The sequence below is a fragment of the Dasypus novemcinctus genome, chromosome 16, assembly GCF_030445035.2.
Source record: "Dasypus novemcinctus isolate mDasNov1 chromosome 16, mDasNov1.1.hap2, whole genome shotgun sequence".
NCBI classification, from domain to species: domain Eukaryota; kingdom Metazoa; phylum Chordata; class Mammalia; order Cingulata; family Dasypodidae; genus Dasypus; species Dasypus novemcinctus.
Window position 1 is genome coordinate 80,330,681 of NC_080688.1, and position 26,990 is coordinate 80,357,670.

Sequence of the window (26,990 nt, forward strand, 5' to 3'; positions counted from 1 at the left end):
GTGCAAATCTTTCGCCCATTTATTTATCTTTTACTTTTTGAATTGTCTTTTTTAGTGTGTGTATTCTGGATACCTGTGTCAGGTATACGTATTGTGAATATTTTCTCCCAGCCTGTGGCCTGCCTGGCTTTTCTTCCTAGTGTCATTTGATGAGTCTCAAAGGAATTTTAAGAAACCAGCTTCTCTCTCAGTTTATGTTTCAAACAGTGGACTCCTCTTGGCTTACCAGTGGAAATTTTTGATGTGTACAGACTAAAGGAACAAAACCTAGGCAAGGCCTTCTGGTGCTTCGAGTTGCTCATTGTAGTTGAAAGGTTCTCTCTATGCCTCCTGGAATATCGATGAAACAATAGCATTGTTGATTGTTTTACTTGCATCTGGGAGACTGTGATCCCTTGCTCCACATACTTTCCATCTCATTACAGGTCTGGGCCTTGTCAAGATCAAGTCTGACTGAATGCAAAAGCATCTACGAGCTGTTTCCAAAATTCCTGAATTTCACATGATGTGCTTTCTTTGAAAGGGTTCCTTTATGTATTGAAAAGTAGGAGTTCCAGTGTCTCACTGCAAAATCTTTGTCTTCTGAAAATGCCAGAAAATGTGGAACTTTTGCAAAAATGGAGGTTGGTTGTGGGGAGTAAGTTTCTAAAATCTGGGAAGCTGGGAGGTGGGAACTTTGCAAATCACTGCAAACCATGCTCATTAGCATTTCATCCTCACTTTCTATTACTACTAAGGTGTAGTTCCAGCCCCAGCAACACTCAAGAGTGGAGACTTTTGTGTGTTTCTAGTCAGTCTCTTCTTTAATTCTTCAATGGCCATTCTAAACTTTCACCTTTGCCTCATCCCAACCCCAATCCTCTCCATCTCAACAAAAAGAAAATTATGTTATCAGTTTACTTCAATAAATGATACTGAGTACTTACTACATGTTAGGCACTTAGCAAAACATGTAGTCCCTGTCCATGAGGAATTAACAATCTAGGCAAAACTTCCCATTCTTGTATGTACAAATTTATTTAAATATGTATCAATCCCTTTCCACTTCTTGTCTTTGAGAAGGGCTGTGTCTCATTTAAAAATTTTCTTCTACCTGCCTCACGTCCTGCCCCCTTACAAATCTTTGGTATCTTTTCCCATCAATTGTTCCCTCTCTTTCTATAACAACAGCCACTCTAATGGAGTATGTCCCGAAGGATTTTGGAATTGCTCAGGACTCGTGATGACTGTTTTCCTTCCATTTTCTCCTTATGTTAATGGAAATGTTTATCTTATGTCTGTCCCTCCTTTGTATATTGGAAGCAGATAACTTGTTTTATAAGTTTTATATAGCCTATAGATGGCAGGGGAGGGGATGTTCTCCCAAGATAGACTGCATGCCTGTAACTGAGTTTTATGAAATTTTGTGCTTAGCATTGTTACTGAAATGACTTAAAATATTTTTGAAATATTTTGATGGAATGAATGTATTTTATATATGGAAAGAACATGTATTTTTGGGCTCCAGAGGGTGGAATGTCCTGGTTTGTTTTTTACGCCCTCAGAAAATATCATGTCCTTTGAATGAATACATTTCTGTGGGTTTGAGACCCTTTGATTGCATCAGGTTCAGTTAAGGGAACTTGATTAGATCAGTTTTGACTATGCCAGTGAGGCAAGTTGGGTCTCTAGCTTCCTACTGGGGCCTTATATAAATGGAGGCAAAGTGGAAGAGAGACACAATCAAACCTCCTATGTGAAAGAGGACTTAAGTAACACTAGCAGCTGAAGCTGAAGCATGAAGTCCCCAAGAGGGTGGGCCCATGGAGTAGCTCAACACTGAAGAGATGAGCCATATACCTGATTACACACAGCTGGGCTCTTTGGGGAGAGAGTGTGCCCTCAAGGAGAAGGCAGGGATCTAGGCAGAGATTGTCTGCCATGTTGCTTTACCATGTGGTAGGATGATAGGATCACCAGTAGCTGACTTTGGTGAGAAAGTATCTCCAATGATCCCTTGATTTGGACATTTTCACAACTTTGGAACTGTTAGCTTTTAGCCTAATAAATTTCCCATTATAAAAGCCGGCCCATTTCTGGTACTTTGCATTGGCAGACCTGTGGCAAACTAAGAAACTGTTTAATGGGGAAAGTAACAGGGGTAAATCTAGACCAAGGATGTAAAATGATCTTTAATCAGCCTACTTCTAAGATAGTGGAAAGCAAAACATTTACTCCTTTTCTTATTGGGTCTTAAGGTATGAAAACAGTTAGGCTGATTATCCCTAAGAGTAGAGATGAAGTTTCCCAGCAATGGAAGCCCCTAGCTGGAGGCGGCTTATGTTGTAAAATCTACTTGTTCCAAGCAGAGTGAGGTCAGGCAGATTTAGGACCCTTTTTGGTTCTGTATGGTTCGTTGTTTACAATTATTTTTAGGAGAGCTTTGTGAATACAGTGGGCCATAATTTTAAAATTAGGGCCATTATTTTAAACATAACTTTTATAAGTTCTGTGTCTTGTAGAATGGCTTCATTTTGACTAAGGGAGGACATATTAAATCTTGAGGATGAAGAGAAAATAACAGGCCATCGAGAACTTTCTCACATCACAAGGCAGTATAGGCCACCAGGCCAGTCCCTGTCAGGCAGTGGTTTTGACCTGGGGGAGGCTGGGCTCTCTATTGCATAGATTAGATGGGTCTGTGGGAACTGGGTTTGCTTCTGAACACTGCACACTGCAGATGCTTCTCCCCCTAATCTATACTCTTTTTTTCCACACTCCTGATTCATACAGTAGCTTCTGCACTCACTTGAGGTAGGGGTGGCTTGTTGCTCCTACCAAGCCTTTAAACTGAAACCACAGAATGACTCCTGCTTGAGCTCATTCTTGTGTGCTTTCATGGGACAGGATTGACCTGCTAGTAGATTGTTGAAACTCTATAAAACATAGGTTCCATGCAGGAGAGGACAGACTATCTTGGAATGAATGAGCCTCAAGCCAGGAAATGTCCGTCCCAACTGGAATTTTTCCTGTTGAGTGGCTTTGTGACATCCCTGCTGACACGGGCAATCCTTGGAATTTCGAATCTGGCACCGCCAACCTGATGTGTTGATGCTACTCGCTTTAGAAAGACAGCTTGTGTTCTTGAACAGTGGTTGGCTTGTCAGCGTTCCCACATTAGCAAAGCAGAGGCGGTGAAGAACCGGGCGCTTCTCCAGGAAACACTGGGCATTGAGAGAGTCTCTGGATTTTCAGCATCTCTAGGATGACCTTTAGAAGAACTTCCTTCTCAGGGCTGTACTTTCCGCCCAGCAGGTGGAGAACTGAATCACTAAGGACACAAATAGAAAGGGAGGAGCGAAAAGTGAAGGCTTTATATTTCCTCTTGAGGGACACAGCTCCAGCCTCACCTGCCAAACTGTCTACTTCACCACAGGAAAACAAAAAGGTAAAGAGAAATATTTCTGTCCTGAAAGCTTTATTATCTCAGCTGAGCTTGTTGAAAGGGAAGAGTGGAGAGCAGTAAAATATGGCATTTGGACAGGTGTGTAATGAGCCAAATGTGGGGTTTGCTTTATTATTTAATTTAGTATGGTTTCAGGACACTGTGATGAGTAAAATAGCAAGCCTGAATGCCATTGTCAGTGTGCATTTAAAAATACTTGAGGCAGGCTGATTTGATGTCAGAGCTCACATTTGTTAACCCTGTTTACCTAGTGAAACCCAGCTGATGATGCCGAGGTCCTCACTGCTAATTCTAATTCAAAACTAGTCACATATGGCCGTGGCATTTGTGTGCTGAAGTCCTTCTTTGCACCTTAGAAGATCTTTACTCCCCTGGACTGGACTTATTAATACGTTTATGTGTTTACGATTTCAGTTTCCCCTTCTGGCTTTAAATTTTGCCTTTTAAATAATAGGTGTGTTATGTACATGTGTGTAAAGTATCATGGTTTATGTTGTAGGATGAGATGAATACTGAAGTTCCTACTACTTTTAGGAAATGTAAATTTAACAAACGAGCAAATGTGAAATTTACAACAGAGACGGAGAGTAGAAGAATAGCTGTGGTTTAGGAAAGGGGGCTAGCTGGTCCATAAGCTAAGGCTTGAGAGAGGAGGCTTGTGAAATGGGCATGAGCCTTCCCGGTCTGTGTTCCAGGTTATAGGAACCTGGTGTCTTAGCCAACTTGGAGATGTGTTTTCACAAGAAGGACAGACCCAGGCCCTCTGTCCCCTTGCAGTCCTCCTGAGACACAGTCCCTTCCTTCTTACCTGAATAGCTCTCCCTTCTTATCCTAGAAGGAATACAGCCTTGGGCATCTTTCTTTTCCTCTCTTCCTCCCATGATGACTTCCAGGTCACATACCTTTCTTGCCAGGGAGAAAATTTTCTCACACCAAAAGTAGACAGAAAATGTCCACTCAAGGAAAAAGTTCTGCAACTCTTTCCACCCATGGGGCCTTGATTTGTGACTCTGCTGCTTCTGGGATGCTCCCATCTGGCTGGGGCCTTCTCAGGGGTCCATGTATCATTGATGGGATCCTGTGTGTCTTGGGACTTCTATCTTCCATGAGCTCCTCTTCCCTGAAATTGACCAGGCAATATTAGGCTGGAGATTGTAAAATACTTAGAAGTTCAGTTTCTTTAATATGTGTTGAAGCTGGTGATTGTGAAAGGCACTGTGATAATTTCAAAGGTAAATTTTCCCTGCCCTCAAGGAATGTTCAGTCTCTGGAGGAAAAACAACTTATTCAATTGATTGAAATCTGTATGCAAAGACACCTTGATGTAGAGGGAACTGTCAATAAAGGGTGCCTCTAAAAGCAGCTGAATACCTTGTTTACATAGTCTGTTATAAAAAAATATGCTAATAGTTAGAACCACAGAATTTTGGATGCATGGGCAAAGCGAAGCTCTTCAGTCCTACACTAATGATAGTTAAAACTCTATCTTGCAAGTAAATATGCCAAATACCAAAGTTCATGACTGAATTTGAATTACACATTCTAAATATTTGGGGAGAACATGAACATAAAGTCTTCCTTCTCAATACTGAGAACTAGGTGTCTCAAAAGCGGTAAGATCTAGCTGTGAATTGAGCCAATAATTCTGTATTTATTAACCACAAGCTATCAGATTAAACCTATTGATATTTTATAGCTTGGATAAAATTTCTTAATTTTTCTCGTAAGATTACTATCTTTGTAAAACAGGGGTAATGATAACCATAGTGCAATAAAATAAAACCATACTCTCTCAAGTAAAAGCTTTTTGTGGTGAAAAGTGGGAAGAGCAGAGATTTGAGAAGCAATGGATCTGTATTCAAATCCTCTGACCTCCCAATTCCTGTGACCTCCCCAATCCTGTGGCCTCCCCAATCCTGTGGCCTCCCAGGCTTTGTTGCCTCATCTACAAAACTGGGGGTAACGTCACCCATCTTGCCAAACTTAATTTTCTGAATAATGCATGTGGAGTACTTGGCACACACAGGTGCCCTGTGATTCAGCCAGGTTCACACGGTTTCAAAGCAATTCTCACACAGGAGCTGAAGGGGCAGGTCTGAGGTTGCTCATCCCGGCACCCTTTGAAATGGTGGGGGTGGGAGGCATGTGGGGGACTGTCCCTTGGGAGACATATGTGACAGAAGCACAAAAATGTGACAGAAGTAACCATGAGGTTCCCAGGGTAACATGGATGGGTCTTAAACCTGTAGTACTCAGTGACAATGAAACCTTTTAACACAAGCCCATTTACGAAAATGAAAAAAATGCATAAATTAAAGAAATCCATACTTTGTTGGAACACATACAAATGAAGGGATATGCTTTGAAACAAGAATGGGCATGAAGGAGAAAGGGGGTGGAGCTTGGGCTGAAATAGAGTAAACAAGTAAGAAATGGCCTTGTGCAGCCCGGTGATGACTTGTGCTGGGAACTGAGGAGTGCATCACCTCAACTTCTATACTCGTAATTATAGAACATCAAACCAACAAACATATGAAGGAAATGAAAGCGCCTGGCTTACAATAAGTGATCTATCAGTATATCCCAAACTCTTTTTCTGGTGTCCCAGTAAAACGGCAGGGCTAAAATAATTATTGTGCATAATCAGGCTGTTTTATAATAACAACATAACATAAAATTAGGAAAAAATAGATGTACATTTATTTGCAAATCTGGAATTACTTTCCAGACCACGACTCCATTAGCAAGAGTGCAAGACGTAGTATGAAGAATGTCCAGCTCAGACATGTGGTCATTATGGAAGTAACTAAACAAAGGGATTGCAAGGACACTGTTATTTTCAGGCATGCTACAAAGCACTGTATAAAATAAACTTGAACAACAGCATCCTGTTAAAGATGCATAATTGCATTTCAGTTAAACTAGCAAAACCCTTTTGTTACATTAAAAAATAACTGTATAGAGCAAAGAAAAGTATGTTCTGGGCTTGAAATGAAATAATTGCTAGACCCCATGACACAGGGCTGGGTGGACTGACAACTGGCATGCTGTCATCCTCTCCTTTTGCTTGTGTTGGTGTGAGCAGTTTTGATTACAGGGGCATGTGATTGTCATTTTTGCTATAAAAATGTCACAGATCATTATTTAGAAAGTCCACAAGAGACATGTTTCCTTTGACCCCTCTCTGCCTGATAACTGATGAGCTCAGCATACTCTCCTCACTCCCCTAGTTCGGAGGCTTTCGCCCTTGGCTCTGTTCGACTTTCAGGGCACAAAGCACGATGTTTTCGTGAGAAGTCTGCCATAAATGACGACAACAGTAACAAACAGGGTCACATCCCAGAAAACATACCTCCAGAGAGCTCACCTCATATATATACTGGCAGTTGAAGATGTATTCTGGTCAACTGTTGTAATGTCCTAGAGAATATAAGCCTAGACTAGGATCAGAAATGATATCAAGGCTATAACCTTGAAGGTGAGAGTAAAAGAAGGAAATATTTCTGCTAGAAGAAGGTGAATGTCGGATAAGTGGACCAGATGCCCTTAGGGATCCAGGGTATGTAAAGAAATCCCTAACGTGAATTGGGATGCTTTTAGCTCTAAGTAACAGAAGATTCAATTAAAGTGGAGAGGGAGAAGGAGAGGGGGAGGGGGAAGAGGAAAGGGGAGTCAGTGGAGAGGAGAACAAGACTGAGTGAGCCAGGAAAGAGCATGGAGATGTGAAGCCCTGGCCAGGTGCCGTGGAGACCCAGCTCCACCAGGCGCTGCCTAAGGTTGCCTCTGATTTCTCCTCAGGGGGGCAGGCAAGGCTTCTGAAGACACAACCCTGCCTGATTCCAGCCCCACTCTTGGACTCCTCCTTCATGCTCTTGCAGTATAAAATCTCTGTTTTTGGCATTTGGGTTTCTGTCACTAGTAATTTTCTTATATGTATATACCTGGATGACTCATTTCATTCTTCAAGAAGCAGCAGGGACACAATTCCCTGCCTGTTACTCTTGAGTGGGGCTCTTTGCCTCTTTTCTGTGCTTCTACAGTATTCTGTATGCACCTCTGTTATAGTACTGATTGAACTGCAATTCTCTCCACAGATATGTGTTAAATGGCTACTCTATATCCAAAGCCAGTCTAGGTTCTGGAATAAAGTATGAAAAACAAAGTCCCTGCTCTCATGGAGGTTGCCTTCCAGTGGGGAGGGGATCAGACAACAAATGAAGGGTGTATAGCTAGTCAGGTGGTAATATGTGCTAAGGAGGAAAACAAGCTAAAGTAATGTCATCGGGTGTCTGCGGGATGGGGCTGAGATTTTGTTAAGGGCAAGCCTTCATGATAAGATGCTATTTGAACAGAGAGATGAATGAACTGCTGGAGTGAGCCACTTGAGTATCTTCAGGAAGAGATAGCACATGCAAAAGCACTGAGGTGGAATGCACTTGACATGGTAAAGGAATGCAAGGAGATGACACAGCTAGAACAGAATTTGAGCTGGCAGGAGAGTGGTGGGGACGAGGCCTGAGAAGAAGGAGGGGCCAGATCTCAGAGGGCCTGACGTCTAAGAGAAGACTTGGACATCTACACTGAGAGAGGGAAGTCCCTGGAGTTTTTGAGCTGAAGAGTACATAACTGGCTGATATTTTTAAAATATCATCCTGGCTTCTCTGAGAGGGATGATGATCGCTTTGACCAGAATGGTAGCTGGAGGGGTGAAAAATGAGCAGGTTGGGAATCTTTTTGAAGCTCAAGTAAACTGAACTTTTTGATAGATTGACTGTGATATAAATGAAAGTGTATCGAAGGAGGATCCCTAGGTTTCCAGCCTGAGCAAATGGAAGAATGGAATAGTCTGGAGAGAAAGGCTAAGAAATTAAGAGTTTATTTTTGGATGCATTCTATTTGAGATGCCTATTAAAAATCCAAGTGGATACGTAGAGTAGGCAGTTGGAAAGATGAGTTTAGAATTCAGAAGTGATAATAATTCAGGAACTGACAACGTGTCATACCTGGCGTATGAGTGTAAATAGAGAAGAGGCCCAAGGTCTCAGTCCTGATGGACTATGATGTACAGAAGTTGAGAAAGTGGGGAAGATGCTGCAGAAGTGACTGAGGAGTGGCCAGTGAGGTAGGAGGTGAACCAGGAGAGAAGGCTGACCTGGAAGTTAAAGGAAGAAAGTGTTTCATGGCAATGAGGGCCTTTGAAGAAAGGAATTATTGTTTACACAGCACCTTACAGTTTGCAGTGCTTAGTAAATGTCTGTGGGACTAAATATAATGAACTGTACTTTCCTGAAATGCAGTTGTTCTATGATAACCCATACTCCAGCATCTCATCTTTTTTCCTCCACTTCGGCTGACATCGTGGCTGGGACCCAGCCCTGAGTGCTCTTATACTATGACTACTTTCTGATTTTGCCTTACTTTCTAGAGGCGCATGGGAAAATGAGGTCCTAACAAGAAGATAAATATGTGCAGATAATTTTGTCCAAATTTTCTTTATTGATTATCATCTTGCTTGTGCAAGAGAGGCAGGACTTGAGATGTTATTCTCTGGTAAGACTATGAAGCTGGGAAAACATCTCATCTGGTTAGCTCAATCCTAGGTAGCTCAAGGATTTTTCTACACAAATTTCTGTATAAGGAGTGTCTTAAAGCATGAAAATTAAGAGCACAAAGATCCAAGCCCTTCTGCTTTGTTGCACCAGAACAATTAAAGATCATTTTTAAGTGTTCACAAATAATAGTGAGATAGCTGTGAACTATTGGTTGACAGGAATAGTAAATCTTCTATTTATTAAAACCTAAAACTAGTGTGAACTGTCCCCTCCAGCAGTTACTTATTTCTCACATTGTGATAATGTGAGACAATGAAGCAGTGTACTTAGATATTTAAACTCATGGAATGTAATAATTGAATTCTCAATACTGCAAGTGATATTGTGAGGTTGTTTTTCCTTCGGTTTTCAGGAAGTCCTTGGCTTAAAATGGGTTCCCTCAGCACAGCGAGTGTTGAATTTTGCTTTGATGTGTTCAAAGAGCTGAACAGTAACAATGGAGGAGATAACATCTTCTTTTCTCCACTGAGTCTGCTTTATGCCCTAAGTATGGTCTTCCTTGGTGCCAGAAGAAACAGTGCAGAACAAATGGAAAAGGTATGGCTTGAAGCAAAGATTTCCCCGTAGCCTGGGAGTTTGTCATGCATCCCTTATTTCTATTTTTATTTTTTTAAAGATTTTATTTATTTATTTATTTCTCTCCCCTTCACCTCCCCACCCCAGTTGTCTGTTCTGTGTGTCTATTTGCTGCATCTTCTTCTTCTTTGTCTGTTGTTGTCAGCGGCACGGGAATCTGTGTTTCTTTTTGTTGCATCATCTTGTTGTGTCAGCTCTCCATGTGTGTGGTGCCATTCCTGGGCAGGCTGAACTTTCTTTCGTGCTGGGCAGCTCTCCTTATGGGGCGCACTCCTTGCGTGTGGGGCTCCCCTACCAGGGGACACCCCTGCGTGGCAGGACACTACTTGTGTGCATCAGCACTGTGCATGGGTCAGCTCCATACAGGTCAAGGAGGCCCGGGGTTTGAACCATGGACCTCCCATGTGGTACACAGATACCCTAACCACTGGGCCAAGTCCGCTTCCCAATCCCTTATTTTTATGTTTGCATCTTAATACCAAAAAGCTGCAAATCTTGAAAATGATTAAACCCCTTTGAGCAAATCAAAATTCTTAAAAATGGATAATGATTTAAACAATGCAGTTATATAGTCTCTTATTATCATAAATAAATTTATCACAAAGAAATCTCTGCTGTCTACTTTTGGTATGCAGTGATAGAGAACATATGTGTGCTACTGTTCTTGCCCTCTCAGAATTTAATTTATAATAAAGAGGATTTATGTTTATAGGGCACTTGAAAATTTATCAAGTTTGTTTTCAATATACATTATTACATTGAAAATGGGGACTGTTGCACCTATTTTATTGATAGGTGACCTGAGACTCAGAGAGAAAGGGTGACTTTCAGGTTTGGAAAATCTAGAAAAATGTCACTTAATTCCTAGAATACTAACAGATCTTATTGTGGTGGTTTGGAGCTGTGTATCCCAGAAAAACAAGTGCTTAAACTTAATACATTCCTGTGGATGTGAACCCTTTGTAAGTAGGACCTTTTGATGATATTACTTCAGTTAAGGTGTGGTCCAAACTCAATCAGGGTGTGTCTTACTCCTGTTACTGGAGTTTTTTCAAAGTGGAATCAAATTCCAACAGAGAAGAGAAAGTCACAGAGGGAGCAGCCAGAAGCTGAACATCAGTGGGACCTGAAGAGAAGGGAAAAACCGGAAGAGGTCGCCATATGCATTGCCATATGACAGATTAGCCCAGTACCAAGGATCACTGGCAGCAAGTCCTAGAACACCAGATTTGGGAAGAAAACATTACATTACTGACACCTCAGTTTTGGAATTTTTCTAGCCTCAAACCGTGAACAATAAAATCCCATTGTTTAAGCCAACCCATTGCATGGTATTCTCTTGAGCAACCAAGAAAACCAAAACATTATTTTTGCTCTTTATTTCTTTATTTCCCTTTCATGATTTCTTGCCTAAAAAATTAGGTATTGTTCTGGGAAACTGTGTAATGTCTACAGGGCCCTGGATTGGCCCTTTCATGATTTCTTGCCTAAAAAAATAGGTGTTGTTCTGGGAAACCATGTAATGTCTTACAGAGCCCTGAATGGGCACCACTGTAGTTAATGATTTGAAAACAGAGGAGAGGGACAGAAGAGTCTAGTGACTAAGAGCTCAGTTCCTGGAGCCTGATAGGAAACAACCTGAGGCAAGTCACTTGATCACCCTTGACCGCAATTTTCCTGCTCAAGAAAATGGGAATAGTATCTACACAACTTGTTTGGAGGGTGTTGTGGATTGAATCACATCCCCCACAAAAGACTTGCTCTGGTCCCAACTCTTGGTCCTGTGGGTATGAACCCATTTGTAAATAAGAACTTCAAAGATGTTCTTAGTGAAGGTGAGCCAGAACTGAATGAGGGTGGGCCTTCATCCAATATGGCTGAAGTCCTTACAAGCAAAGGAAATTGGACAGAAAAAGGAGGCCACGGGGAGCAGCCAGAAGGTGGAAGTCAACAGAACATGGAAGAGAAAGGAGAAGATGCCACTGTGTGCATTGCTATATGACGAAAAGCCAAGAAACCTCTAAGATTGCCAGTGAGCCAGAAGATCCCAACCCTGGGAGGAAGCAAGCCTTCTAGCCTCTGAAACCATGAGCCAAAAAGTCCCATTGTTAAGCCAACCCAATATATGGTATTTGTTTTAGAAGTTGGGAAACTAAGAGGGTTAAATGAGATAAGACGTGTCAAGATTTAGTTTGGGAATTGGAACATAACCCTATTAAATGTTAGTTATTCGTATTGCTCTTTATCTGAAGTAGAAAAATAGATACATGTGACTGTTAATCTTTATAGACTAAATATTTCTGTTGATGCTAACTGAACCCTTTCTTTTTCTAGGTGCTTCACTTTAACCATGTTGTGGGATCATTAAAACCAGGGTTGCAGGACTCATCTCAGGTATCACTGTTGAACTGTCATGCATGCTTGAAATAAGAACATCAAGAAATAATCCTCCAGGCATTGAGAAGCAGAAGACCCCTCTTTTGCCCACAAGGGAGCTAGCAACGTCTTCCTTCACCTTCTCCTATAAACTTCCTGATAATCACTAGTCTGTAGGGTTTAATATAGTGATAGAAATGACAAAGCCAACAATAAACACCCCTCCCTCCCAAATTTATTACCTTATTTATTGTCATCCCTACTCAAGCTTTTCTGTTCCTTTATGGACTTGCCACCTGTTGATTCTGCCAGTCTTGTCTACATAGGGATAGATTTTCTGAGTATAGTGAGCAGACTGAAAAGGGACCCTGATGCTTTGCCATGGAATTACACACCTGGAAAGGAAGGTCTGATATTGCCAATCCACATGCAGTTGGACTATGATCCCTATTTAATCCCAGAAAGAGGATTTCCTTTGCATCAAAATCATGAGGAACCTGCATGTGAAATAGTTGTATTGATTTCAATGATACATAAGTGCATATAGATTCAGAGAGCACTTTCTTCACAGAACCAAAGATATTATCAGGAGCTCAAAGTCCAGAGTCTGGGAATGATTGCTTTAGGGACTATAGACACATAAGCTCCTATAAAGTCCATGGATTATTAGTTCTCTTTTAAATTCATCAAGGCTGCCTGCTTTGTGGAATTGCTTCCACTGAGAGAAGATGGATGTGTAAGGTCAGTTCAGTGAAGGATTTCAATGTTTGATTAAATGTCCATCCAGAAAAAGGAGGCATTAAAAAGAGTGCGATAGAATCGAGAAATAATTATATAGGCATGAAGGCAACATTGTATTATCACCCTGAGTATCCCACACAAATCTCTTTATTTATGACAACTTCTGTACTTGAATTAAACAATTAGGGCCAACAAGGACATGTGTTTTATGATAGCTTATGATTCTGCATTCAGTCTGCAATTTCCAAAAGGTACAATGTGATGAGATGGTTGAGGAGGAAGAAATCTAGAGAAGAAAAATGCTCTGAAACTATTAAACTCTTTATTAACATTCATTGCCCTTTTATTAAGAGACAAACACCTTGCTCTTTAGATATTATTTTCACTTTACTAATAATTCTCCAGTGGCAAGAATTCAAGCAATTCAATACCCCAAATTTGTTTCTTGATGCTCCAGTGCAGCCAAATTGGAAGGATTCATTCAGAGTTTGGAGTCCTGTTCTCTCAAATCAACCAGCCAGACTCTAACTATACACTTGGCATTGCCAACAGACTCTATGGGACCAACGAAATAGCATTCCATCAGGTAAGCTCATCTGGAATGGTTGTCAACAGCTTTTTTGGCACCCTCTGAATTTTACACTATAAAAGCAATGAAGAGCAGGAAGATTAACAGCATTTATCTTTAAGACAATGAATTTGAGCTGACATATAGTTTCAAAGAAATGGTTTTACCAAAACTCCCATTTAAAGTTGTGAGATGCAACATTAAGCTTTACTTCTCCAAAATCCCCAAAGTTGTATGAGAACCAAGGTCAGGGATGAAGCATAAAACAAAGTAGGCAAGAATTAGCCAATATGGACCAGAAGAAAAATGAAATACACTTCTCATTGCTTCTTCAAAGATCCTTAATGACAGAGTATCAATAGGTCATGGGAGGTACACTGGACAGGGAGCCAATAGAATTCAGGTCTCTTGGCTCCCTGTCCAGTGTACCTCCCATGACCTATTGATATTCTGCCATTAAGGATTTCTGTTTCCAATAGTCATATCACTTTGGACAAGTTAGTTTCACTCTGTAAAATGAGAGGATCAGAATATGTTTTAACTCCAAAATTCTAACAGTATTTATGCCATTTCCTAATAGCATTATAATATGTAGTTTATTGAGTGCTTACAATGTGCCAATCATCCTACTTAAAACTTTGCAAGCATCATCTCACAAAATCCATATATGGTCCTAAGAAACAGGTAAAAAATTGCCATGAAGTCTACAGATAGGATGACAGTTTCCAAAGAGTCAACTTGACAAAGGTCACAGAGATGATTATGTGGGCAAAACCTGGGTTTGACCCCTATTCACATTCCACTTCTTGTTTTCAGTTGCTATATCATCCTGCTGTGTTTGAGATGAAATTCTAGCTTGAATGACATTGCTTTTCTTTGACCAGTGTTACTTAAATGGCAGTTGAGTGAAGCAGAATGAAGCCCTGAATTTCTACTGTTCTTCCAGCCCAGTGGTCCAGGCTATGTCTTAGATGTGGCAAGCTTCTGATGGTCCCGATTTTTGCAATTTGGGGTAGCCCACTCTGCTACCAAAGACATTTCAGAGAGATTTTCTTCCACTGCCCTAGAATGTTTTATGGAGAGTGCCTGAAGTGGTGGGGTTAACAGTCTTGGTCCATTGAGGTTGGAATGCTCTCTCCCTCTCTCCCCTTTGCCTTCTCAGAATAGTGACTTCCACATAAGAGTAAATAAATATTGGTCTGGGTTGATGATGATGGCCTCTGTTCCTGAAGTCAGAAGCTCCTTATTAGTGTCTTGAAGATGATGGTGGCCTGTGTCATGAGAAAGACCCAGGATCCTGGCTGGTAAAATGCCCATGAGATGGTGGGGGCTAAGGGCAACTATTTAAGGATTTCAGACACAGCTGGACTCTCCTTAGAGCAAGAAATCTTAGAATCATCCTGAGGCCCAGTTTTCACTGTTAATTAAGTTTTGCTTTTGTTTGACACTGGATTTAGGTACAAAATAAGCCATTGGGGAAATGGCAAACAAAGCAGCCACTCAGCCACTTTCACACCTGTCATATTTCTAGGTGTTGTATCATCCTGCTCATTCATGCTGGGGCCCTGGGTCCCGCAGTGTCCCAGGGTTTATCCCTAGGTCTCACCAGTGGAACTGTGGATAATTCTGTTTGGGTCCATGTGGATTTGGATGTTGCCTTGGCAGTGAGGCAACAACCTCACTGGTTCTAGTTCTAGGAGAGTTCATGGTTCTAGGAAACAAGGGCCATGAGTGTTAATCAACAATGACTCCAAAATGCTCAAAAAGAGGGAGTAAGAAGTGAGAATTTTGTTAAAAAAAAGAGGGCTAACTTTTTTATACTGAAGCTAAATGCACAGTGTTTATCTGGATAAATTGTTATAGATGAATAAAAATAATGACATTCCTTAGATGATTTTATTTGTGCTTTACATAAAGTTAAAAAAATTTCAATTGTCTGTACCAGAGAATATTATTATTATTATTATTTATGGTGGCTTGTGGTATCATTGATGTATCCCATGGGGTATGGGTGAAATACTTGCAGCCATCTCTTTGTATTACCACTGGCTATAACTTGGACTCTGCAATTAGCTTTCTTTTAGGCCTCAGACAAGCAAATTACTCAATCTCTCTGGGTCTCAGTTTTCCCATCTAAAAGCTGAAAGTAGTAGCTCCTGCTTGTCTGCTTTGAGGAAGAAAGGTGTAGAGTGAAATGGAAAGTGCTGTGTGCAGTTTGTCACCTTGCTTTGAACTTTTTAGAACTAAGAAAGCCAACAACATGACAGGAGTTAACAACTAAACGTTTCTGACCAATCCTTAAGCTTCCGAATTTTGTTAAATTTATTTCTTTTATTGAGATTAAATAAATATGGATTCTTCTTATTTTTGGACCCATATACATGAACTTCTTTTGTCTGCATGTTAGGATTTTAGAAATATATTGCATTCTAGGTTTTCCCCCCCTTACATTATCATTGTGTTGTTGGGCAATTGTTCTTTCACAGAAATATTTAAGCTGTTCTGAGGAATTCTATCGAGCCAGGCCGCAAACTGTTGATTTTGAACACTCTCTGGAAGAAACGAGGAAAACCATTAATGCTTGGGTTGAAAGCAAAACCTACGGTAAGGATAAGTCACGCACACACAGAAGTGTTGCCAAACTTATCTGCGCTGTGCTGATTAACTCCCTGAGTAAATGCTAAGGAGGAAGCTGGACCATGTCCAGAACCAGACAGGCAGATCCACAAAGCAGGATTTGGGGGTGGTGGGGTTTGAAATAGCTCTTCTAATCACTGGTCTTAAATGAGAGAATGATCTATGCCAAGTGACTCTAAAAATGAGAATTAACACCATTTCTTAATTTATGGAAGTGACGTACATTCTGCAATTAAACATAAATTGACCTTGCATACTAAAAAAAAACCCAAAACCTTTGTATATTGTTAGAGATTTCTTTTTAAAAAGCAACACAATAGATATCTGATACAAAAGATGCACTTATTTTCAATATCTAAAAACATTTATTGAAGGAAAAATGTAAAGATATACAAAAGTAGAGAGAATAATTAATTCTTATTTTTTCACCCATTCCCCACCTATAATATTTATTGCTTATGTACAATTTTATTTTGTCTATTCCCTTGCCCATTTCTCACCACCTCTTCTGGTTATTTTGAGCACTGCCAGATATATTGTCGTTTTTAGTATAGGTTTCAGTTTGTTTCTCTCAAAAATAAACACTAATTTTTACACCATTATCATATCTAGAGAATTAAAAGTAATTATTAAATATTAGAGAATGCTCAGTGTGTTCTCATATTTCCCTAATTACCTCATTTTTTCTCACTTTTTTTGTTTGAGTCAGGACCCACATAATGTGTACACATTGCATTTGGCAAATGTCTCTTAAATCTTGATTTTTAGGATTTACTATTTTAAAATTTTAATATTTTAATATTTTAAAAGAAATATACATACTTATAGAAGAGTGCACAAACCATATGTGTGATGATTATCACAGAGTGAATACACCACGTAACCACTGCACAGATCAGGCAAATCGAAAGCTTGTTAGTGGGAGGGGACACCCCCAAAGTTATCTTCATGTCTTTTCTTCATAAGTCACTTCCCTTCCTCACAAATGCTAAGACTGCTGTGACTTCTATTACCACATGCTAGGTCTGCCTATTTTTGAATTTCATGTACATGGAATCATGACTATGTTACTTTTCATTTTTATTTTTTTTGAGGTACCGGCACTGAACTCAGAACCTCGTATGTGGGAAGCTGGCACTCAGCCGCTGAGCCACATCAGCTCCCCTGAGTTATTGTTTTTGTTTGTTTGCTTGTTGTTGTTTTTTAGAAGGCGCCAAGAAACAAACGCAGGACCTCCTGTGTGGGAAGCAGGTGCTCACTTGCTTGTGCCATAGCTGCTCCCCACTATTTGACTTTTTTTTGGTTAGTATTTTGTTCATGAGAGTCATCCATGTGGTTATATGTAGCATGGTTTGTTGATTCTCATTGATGCACAATATTTCTTTCTCTAATATCCAAATAATTTTACCCATTCTACTACTGTTGATGAATGTTTGGGATGTTTTTAGTTTGAGGCTATTACGAAAGTGCTTTTAGCAGGATTTTGATGCACATATGTAGGCATTTTTGCTGGATTTATACCTTGCAATGAAACTGCTAATCATAAAGTATATATATATATATACTCAATTTTAGTAGATGCCAAACAGTTTTCTAAAGTGGTTATACCAATTTACATGTCCAAGAAATAAATGAAAATTTCATTTGTTCCACATTCTTGCCAACCCCTGGTATTGTATAACTTTAGCCATTGTAGTTCCTTTGATTTTAATTTGCCTTTTCCTGATAAATTAGTTAAATAGTTTATCATAAGCTTCATACTTCTTTTGTGAAATGACTGTTTAAATGTTTGCCCATCTCTAAGGATATCTTTTTCTCATACATTTTTAGGAGTTTTATACATATACTAGCATATATTTTGCAAAAACTTTTCCCTTTCATAGTTTGTCTTTTTGTTCTCTTAATGGTGACTGGATGAATGCAAGTTCTTAATCTCAAAGGAGTAAAATTTATCAATCTTTTCCTCTATAGTTGGTGCTTTGCATGTTTTTAAAGAAGTCTTAGCCTACCCCCAGTTCATGAAAATATTTTCATTCATTATCTTATAGAAGCTTTATTGACTCATGACAATCAAATGCAATAGATTTTTGGGCATAGTGTGAGGCAGTAATTCAGATTTATTTCATTCCAAATGGTCATCTAGTTGATACGGCACCATTTATTGAAAAGGGCATCCTTTCATCAATAAACTGCAATGTAAATTTTATCATAAATCAGGTGAACATAAATTTGTGAGTCTGTTCCTGGGTTCTCCATTCTGTTCCATTTGTCTATTTGTTGTACTCAGGACAATAGCACAATTCTAATAGCTTTGTAATGAGTCTTGATAGCTGGAAGGGTAAGGACTTGAGCATTGTTTCTCTTCTAGGTTGCCTTGGCTAATCTTGACCCTTTCTATTTCCATTTCCATTTTCAAAACAGCTCATCAATTTCTATTAAAAATGCCAATTGAAAATTTAATTGGAATGTTATTGAATCTGTAGATTAATTTGGGTAGAAACAGCGTCTTTGTAACATTCAGCTTCTAAACCATGACCATGAAATTTACCTCTATATATTTAGGTCCTCCTTAAATTCTTTCAATAAATATTTCGTATTTCTCTATGATGATGTCTTGCGTGTCTTTCGATAAATTTTTTTCTAAGTATATAAGGTGGTTGTTGAATTTTAGCTGTTACCTGTTTTCTAATTTTATTTGTTCTTGATATATAAATATATAACTGACTTTTATATATTAATATCGCTGAATTCATTTCCCAATTATAGTTCAGCTTTGGATTATTTTAGATTTTCCATATATACAGTCATCTTCCTTTCCAGCCTTTTGGCTTTTTTTTGGGTCTTACTAGATAGGGCCTTCCATTGAAGAGAGGTCGTGAGATATTGGGCCTCCTTGTATTGAGTTTTGTTTCTGAATTGAAGGAAATGCTTTTAATAACTTATCATTAAGTGAAATTTTTTGCTGCAGGTATTTTCATGGACATGTTTTTTATATTAAGGAAGTTTCCTTCTATTTCTAGTTTGCTAAGAATTTTTGTTACAAAATGCCTACAATAGTTTATTAAAGCTTTTTCTTCATCATTGAGTTATGACTGTTTTTCCCTATTAATGTGGTAAATTACATTGATTTTCTAATGTTAAACCAATCTGGTATTTCTAGAATAAACTTGATCATGTCATATTATACTTCTTATATATTACTAGATTTGATATTCTAATATTTTCTTTAGGAATTTTACATCTATGTTCATTAAAGAATTTGACCTGTAGTTTTCCATTCTTGGAATATCTTTGTCAATTCAGGTACCAAGATTATGCTCACATCATGAAATAAGTTGACAAGTATTCCTTCTTTCTTTAATGTCCAGAAGAGTTTAAGTAAGACTGGTGTAATTTTTTTCAGGTTATTCAATTAATATAGGCCTACTTATATTTTCTATTTTTGCTTAAGTAAATCTGAATTTTCAAATGTGTTACTATGAAATTGTTCATAATATCCTTGCATTATATTTTTAATGTCTCTTGGATATGTAGTATTGTTTCCCTTGTCATCTCTGGCATTGGTAAATTGTATATTTTTTCTTTTCTTTTTTCTTAATCTGATTTGTTAGGGATTTATAAGTTTTAAAATATTTTCAAAGACTCAATTCTTGCTTTGTTGATTTTCTTTATTATAGATTTGTTTTATATTAATATGTATGATTGACATTTTAATTTTCTTCTCTCTATTATATTTACTTTTAAATTGCTGTTTAAAAAAATAAAATAAAATAATTATGTGTTTTCATAATTCCTTAACAGGAATAATTGATTTTTAGCTTTCCCTCTTTTCTAATATATGCTCTTAAGACTATAAATTTCCCTCCAAACATGACTTTAGCTCCGTATCATAATTTTTCATCAGTTGGGTTTCAATTATCAATGAGTCCAAAATTCTAATTTCCATTGAGATTTCCTTCTGTGATTCCATGGGTTATTTAAAAGTGATCTCTTGATTTCCAAATATTTGAGAATTTTTTTAGCTGTCTTTTTGCTATTGGTTTTTAGCTCAATTCTGTGGTCAGAGAAAATAAGAATTCTTTGAAATTTAAGACTGTGGTAAAGCATATGCTTCAATTTTGGTAAAATTATGTATATTCTTTAGTTTGGGGGTGAGATGTTTTAATTAGTTAAGTTGAATTCGTAATTCGTGACATTTATGTTGACATATTTTTCCTAATTTTTTGTCGACTTGTTCAATCATTTATTGAAAGAACTGTATTAAAATCTTCCTCTATGTCCATAGACTGTTCTATTTCTTTTAAGTTCTGTCTATTTTTGCTGTATATATATTTGAAGTTATGCTGTTAGGTTCATAAATATTTAGAATTGCCATACTTTTTGGTGGATTGGCATTTTTACTATTGTGAAATTTCCTTCCCTTCTTGCCAGATCCTGAACTCCAATAATTTTCTTTCTAGCATTGAGAGACTGAAACTACTTCTTCTAAGAGTGTGGCCTCCCCTTTCTGCTGTGTTTCTCCCTGTCAAGTCCTGGGGCAACTTATGATTCATCTTGCCTCCAGGGAGAAGTTCTGCAGGACTCTGTTGGGTGCATTTTTCTGTGCTTCTCTTCTCTCTGGGCTCTCTGGCCCTCCAGACGTGGCTGCCTTGCTTCTTCATTTGGGCTTCCCAGCTCTTCGTTAAAGCCAACAGTTCTGCTCAGTCTTTCTCTATTTTTTTCTTCAGTCACTATCTGCTTAATTTTCAGCCTCTCCACTTCCTTATGATCAGCAATTGCTTGAGACACAATACAGTGTAGAATGTTGGGCTCACAATTCTTTTACACTCATTACTTTCTTTGGTAGCTCTCTGATGCCTCCCCTCCCTCCCTCCCTCCCTTCCTTCCTTCCTTCCCTTTTTGGTATTTTATTCTGTTTTCCTTATTGCTCTTGCTGGGGATCTGTTCTAAGCTGTACTACCATGACTTTCTTTGGTAGCTCTCTGATGCCTTCCTTCCTCCCTCCCTCTTTTTGGTATTTTATTCTGCTTTCCTTATTGCTCTTGCTGGGGATCTGTTCTAAGCTCTCCCTCTTTTTTTATTCTTTGTAGAATACTTGTTGAAGAAAACTGATGTTTAAACTGCAGTTTACCATAATCTGGTTTATTTATTTTTATTTTTAATTTTTTTTAAAGATTTATTTATTTATTTATGTCTCTCCCCTTCCCCCCCCCCCCACCCCGGTTGTCTGTTCTCTGTGTCTATTTGCTGCATCTTCTTTGTCTGCTTCTGTTGTCAGTGGCACTGGAATCTATGTTTCTTTTTGTTGCATCATCTTGTTGTGTCAGCTCTCTGTGTGTGTGGCACCATTCCTGGGCAGGCTGTATTTTCTTTCACGCAGGCTGCACCTTCTTTCACACTGGGTGGCTCTCCTTACAGGGCGCACTCCTTGCGCGTGGGGCTCCCCTATGCTGGGGGCACCCCTGAGTGGCAGGGCACTCCTTGTGTGCATCAGCACTGTGCATGGGCCAGCTGCACACGGGTCAAGGAGGCCCGGGGTTTGAACCGCGAACCTCCCATGTGGTAGACGGACACCCTAACCACTGGGCCAAGTCCGCCGCCCCATAATCTGGTTTATGGTGATCACAAATGAGTACTTCCAACACATGATAGATACTGTGTTAAGTACAGAATTCAATTAAAATTAAAACTCTCATCAAGCTTAGAGTCAGCTGTGCTAGATATCTCTGTGTTTGATATATTGTATAACAGATTATATTCCAAAAGTGTTTTGTAAGTTGTAACACATCAAAATGTACCAAGAAAATTTGGTGTTCAATTTGGATCAGTACATGCACAAAGCAAGCAATTCTTGGTTTATTTTATTTATATATCTTGATTTTTGGATATATAATTACTTCAAGTTTGGATATATACTAATAATACGTTGATTCTCATGCATTGAAAGAATTAGTGAAACTTCTTAAACACTTAATGTATTTGTATGGAATTAGGTGTGTGTGAAAATAAAAACCTAAAAAATATTAAAGGCAAGCCACAAGAAATCATTAGAGAATTTCTAAATTAGTCAGTCATGTAAAGGAAACCATTGGCTGTAACTAGCTCCTCCTTGGATGCCATCTTTTGATTAGAAATAACAAAGCACTCATGATTCTTTGAAATAAACTTCACTTGACAAAGACAGGTTTTGTGTCCAGGAGATGAAGGAGCTCTTCTGGCATTTCAAATGTAAAATTAGCCTTATAAAAGAAATATTCCAAATTTCTTTTGACTCTTCAATTCTATGTCATCAATAAGTAGAAATCCAGGTGAAGTTATATTCTTTTTTTTCTCTTTTAATTCAAGGAAAAGTCACAAACCTCTTTGCGAAGGGCACAATTGATACTTCATCTGTGATGGTCCTGGTGAATGCCATATATTACAAAGGACAATGGAAAAATAAATTTCAGGAAAGAGAGACAATTAAAACCCCTTTTCATCTAAGTGAGGTAAGTATTTCATTTTCAGATTGATGAAAAAATTTTGAGAATCAATAATCACTTAAAGAAATTCATAAAGTGAAATACTGATCTAGGTTTCAGTAGGTTCCTTTAATTGTGGTGTGTTTTTTTTTGGCATTAATTTTTTTAAAAAATTATATATTTTTAAAGATACATAGATCAAAAAATTGTTACTAAAAAATATAAGAGGTTCATATACCCCACCCCCCACCCCCCACTCCTCCCACATCAACAACCTCTTTCATCATTGTGGCACATTCATTGCATTTGGTGAATACATTTTGGAACCCTGCTGCACTGCATGGATTATAGTTTACATTGTAGTTTACAGTCTCCCCCAGTCCATTCAGTGGGTTATGGCAGAATATATAATGTTCAGCATTTGGACACCAGGATTCACTGGCAGAGAGGAAAACCTGTTCTTTTTTCACTTTGTCCTTGTCTGTGCATTCTTTCCATGTCCATTGCCATAACTTTCCCTAGCAATACAACAAAACTATTTGTATTATTTTTCTTCTACAGAACTTCTAACTAGATTAAAAAAGGAAATGACCCTATGATATCATTCCCCCCTCCTCAATAAATCATTTTACCTACAAACACTGGCTTTATTTTTGGAAAGCCCAAGTCTCTCTCTTTCTCTCTCTCTTTCTATATGATTAGAACTAGTTGTGCTTTAACCACGGCTTACTGAAAATTAACCTTGATAACATTTGCAAGAGGAAAGTAATAAAAGATGTACTCTGTAGTTTATATTTTACCTATGCCTCTAGTGTGTTAAGTGTGGCTATTCCTATTACACAAACAAATCAGTCTACATACATAGACATGCTCATATGTACTGCACCATCTCATTATAGTCTTTTTTAAAAATAGGGTAAAAGCGTAATTGTGGAAATGATGTATCAAACTGGAACATTTAAATTGGCCTTCATAAAGGAGCCGCAGATGCAAGTCCTTGAGCTGCCCTATGTTAACAACAGACTCAGTATGATTATTCTGCTTCCAGTAGGCACAGCGAATCTGAAACAGGTAAAATTAGGGAAATACTAATATACGGTTAAGGTGTGTGCATGTACACTAACCCGCACTCACACACGTACACATGCTCTCACACTCACACTCATGCATGCTTACACATACACACACTCGTGAACACACACACTCATACACACACATGCTCCCATGCACACGCCCTCACTCCCAGTCATACTCATGCACATATATACACCCATTCACACATGCTCACACACACACGCAGTGTGTACCCACGTCTTTGGTGTGTTCACTCACGGATGCGTCCACACTCCATCCTGAGCTGTCTCACCCTGGGGCTGTGGGATGAGGGGTGCAGAACACAGAGTCCTGCCCTTGAGGATGATGTATTTAGGGAGAATTGATATTCCTATATGAAAAAGAAAGAAAATGGACGTAAGAGTGCCATGCTATGCAAATATACGAACATGTACAAGCACAGAAAGTCTGGGTGTGCAAATACACACAGAGACTGGTCACTTTGGAAGACCTCCCTGTGGGGTAAGAAAGTCATAAAGCTGGTGGGGTTCGCAGTGCTCAAAAATCTCACGGACTCCTCTCAGGGGCAGCGTTTCTCGTCTGCTCCTACCCTGCTTTTGTGGGCTAGCTGCCACATTTCGGGTCCTGTTGGGGTGGAGAAGTGGGCCCCCCGGCCCTGGAGAGGAGGCCCCGCAGTGGCAGGGTTGGGGTCTAACCCCAGCGCGGAATGGCTGGGGGGTGCTGTGCCCACCGCCTCCCCAGCCTGTGGGCAGCCCCCTGATGAGCAGCGCCTCGGGAGCACGGCACAGCCTCTGCGGTCCTGCGGAAGCTGGCGCACACAGACGGGAGGCGCACAGCCAGGGGTCCCTAAGCAGGAGGTTCCTGTTGATGTACACCAATCAGACGCAGGTGGGGGGCCGGGAAGAGCAGGCTTCCGGAAAGCCCGGGCTGGGGCGAGCGCCCTTGGACAGGAAGTGAAAGGGGTGCCAAGCTGGCGGGCGCGCTAAGGGAAGCTCAGCCGTGGCCGGAAGGATGGAGGGCGTACGGGCCTGTACTTGCCTTAGGACAGGAAAGGATACTCTGGAAGGAAAACCTTCTGTGCGTTATATCTGCTCTTAGATTGCCAGGGGTGGGGTAGGGTGGGGAGAAGTTGACAAAAAAGCTTTTCACCTCTAAGAAAGATTGAGGGAATTTAACACAGCGTGCTAGTTTTGAGCAGTGGGGAGGACTGCCTGGAGAGTTTCAAATGCCCAAGTGGAAGTGTCTGAAGGGTGTACCAAAAGTAAGCCTGAGAGGTCAGGCGCGCTGAGGGTGCTTCCATGATCGGAGCCTAAATGTGGGAGGTGAAATGCTGGGTGAATCACAAGGGCATAGGGTGAACATCGAGGAGCCACCTTCAGGAGCCACAGTGAGGGAGAAGGACACGAGGGGGTCCAGATGGCCACAGTGGAACGAGGGGAACAAGGCATCAAAGACACGGAAGGAGAAACAAGCTCTTAAAGGAAGGTCTGATTAAATGCTTCAGATATGAGAACCAAGAAAGAATGGCCGAATTCATCCAGGAAATGGGGACACATTCGGAGGGAACAGGGAGTTTAGGTGAAGTATCATGCTGTGTAAAAGGCAACAGACTGCAGGATTATTCACATTTGAGAAGTTTATGTATAAAATAGAAATGAGAAATAATAAAAAAGGTGAGTGGCTAAAGGCAACTCCCCCCCTGCCTCCCCCACACATAGGTAGGATTTGAGCACATCTACAAGGTAGAAAAGAAAGGGAAACATTTATGCTGGGAATAATAAAAACAATCAGCATTTAATGCAGAAGCCTGTGTGTTTGACTTACCGGACTCCTCTGTGTTTTGTCTGTTAGGTAGAAAAGCAGCTGAATCTGAAGATGTTTCAGAAGTGGACCAGTTCTTCCAATATGGTGGAAAGGGAAGTTGAAGTCCATATCCCCCGATTCAAACTTGAAATCAAATATGAGCTAAACACTCTGTTAAAATCCCTAGGGATGACAGATATCTTTGACCAGATCAAAGCTGATCTTTCTGGAATATCATCAACTAAGCAGCTGTATTTATCCAAGGTCATCCACAAGTCATACGTGGATGTCAACGAGGAGGGAACGGAGGCCGCGGCTGCCACTGGCGAGAGCATTGGTGTAAAAAGACTCCCCCTCCGAGCTCGGTTTATGGCGAATCACCCTTTCCTGTTCTTTATAAGGCACATTCACACCAACACGATTCTCTTTTGTGGCAAGCTTGCCTCTCCATAAACACACGGGGCGAGAAAGGCTTAGAGACACAGAGGTGCAGGAGCAGACTCATAACGACCCCATTGACCAAAAGAAAATTAAAACCAAAACCAACCCACAAAAAAAAACATTTGGGGTGAATCACATGCCTCACACTTCTGTGCCTGTTTGCTCAGCTGTAAAATGGGTCAAGGATCTCTTGCAACTTCTTCTATAAGTTAGTGAGCTCTAAATGAATGGCAATCATGGAAAAAAGGTATACTTAAACTAAAGCTTTTCTGGCTTATATTTGGGGCCACTGGGTGACATGATCAAAGAAATAAGAACAATTTTAAAGGATTAGATTTTCTTGACTAATATATATTAGTAAGCTCTTGAATAAGCAACCACTGTGCTTTCAGAAAACCTTCAACTTTTGATGGATTTTAAAAAATTATTTGCTTGCTTGTGTAAATATAACATCTTGAATTTTAGTTCAAAGATCTGCATTGCCTATAATAAACACATGGAATGCCTTACTCTCCTTGCAGACTGTCTTTCAGTACCCCTTAGGGCTTAACGATTCATACAAGGATACTTTGAATAATAAGTCTAATTCAATGAGCATTTTAGTGGGATTTTTGGCCAAATCTTTGTCAAACCCTAACTTGAGTAATAGATTTCCGGGGTTTTTGTTTGTTTTTGCTGTTTTTTTTTTTTTTTAAATAATGCAGAGAGTAAAAAGTTCTGAGCAGCCAAAGAAAAAATCAAGCAGAAGATTTTTATTTTCAAGAGAGCCTGTTTGTTTTCTTCTCAAGATAGCATGCAATAATAATCAGGTAACAGCGGCCGTAGACTGACACGGACTCCCTAGCGCCCTGTTGCTCAGTGATGACCCCGCACCCTCTCAAAGGTCTGAGCAGGGCAGCGGAGCCCCCCCGCCTCTCTCCCCACCTCCACTTTAGCGAGACAGTTGGAGGTCTGCTGACTGGGCCCTGCGGAGGCGATGGGCCTGCCCGCTTTTAATGATTGATGGTGATGGCAGCCAATGGCAGCTTTTCCCTTCCCATTGGGGCACTGGAGGGTGGGACTTTATTCTTAAAGTAGCAAGAAAGCCACAACCTCATATGCAAGTATAAGACAGAAGCATATCTCCTTATAATAGCATAAAATTACCCTGTGGGACCGGAATGGCCTGTCTGGCTGCACCTGCTCTCCCAAGACAGTCTACCCAGCCCTTTTGTCGCATGGCAGAAAGCCAAGAAGCCACCTCACAGGGACCCTTG

General features: G+C 39.8%; 1 protein-coding gene across 1 annotated transcript; it reads left to right on the top strand.

Annotated features, from left to right (window-relative positions):
* The first annotated feature begins 3,221 nt into the window (after window positions 1-3,221).
* On the top strand, window positions 3,222-26,243 carry SERPINB11 (serpin family B member 11). Its single transcript, XM_004452921.3, has 8 exons — window positions 3,222-3,427; window positions 9,410-9,594; window positions 11,968-12,027; window positions 13,208-13,336; window positions 15,805-15,922; window positions 22,301-22,443; window positions 23,332-23,487; window positions 25,342-26,243. Exons 2-8 carry the CDS (start codon window positions 9,427-9,429, stop codon window positions 25,744-25,746), a joined length of 1,179 nt encoding a protein of 392 aa, XP_004452978.1. The 5' UTR covers window positions 3,222-3,427; window positions 9,410-9,426; the 3' UTR covers window positions 25,747-26,243.
* The last annotated feature ends 747 nt before the right edge of the window (window positions 26,244-26,990 follow it).

Coding starts and splice junctions, on each gene's coding strand:
- SERPINB11 (XM_004452921.3), top strand. CDS start 9,427: ATGGGTTCCCTCAGCACAGCGAGTGTTGAATTTTGCTTTGATGTGTTC. Junction 9,595..11,967: donor GTGCAGAACAAATGGAAAAG/GTATGGCTTGAA, acceptor TTCTTTTTCTAG/GTGCTTCACTTTAACCATGT. Junction 22,444..23,331: donor CCCCTTTTCATCTAAGTGAG/GTAAGTATTTCA, acceptor TTTTAAAAATAG/GGTAAAAGCGTAATTGTGGA.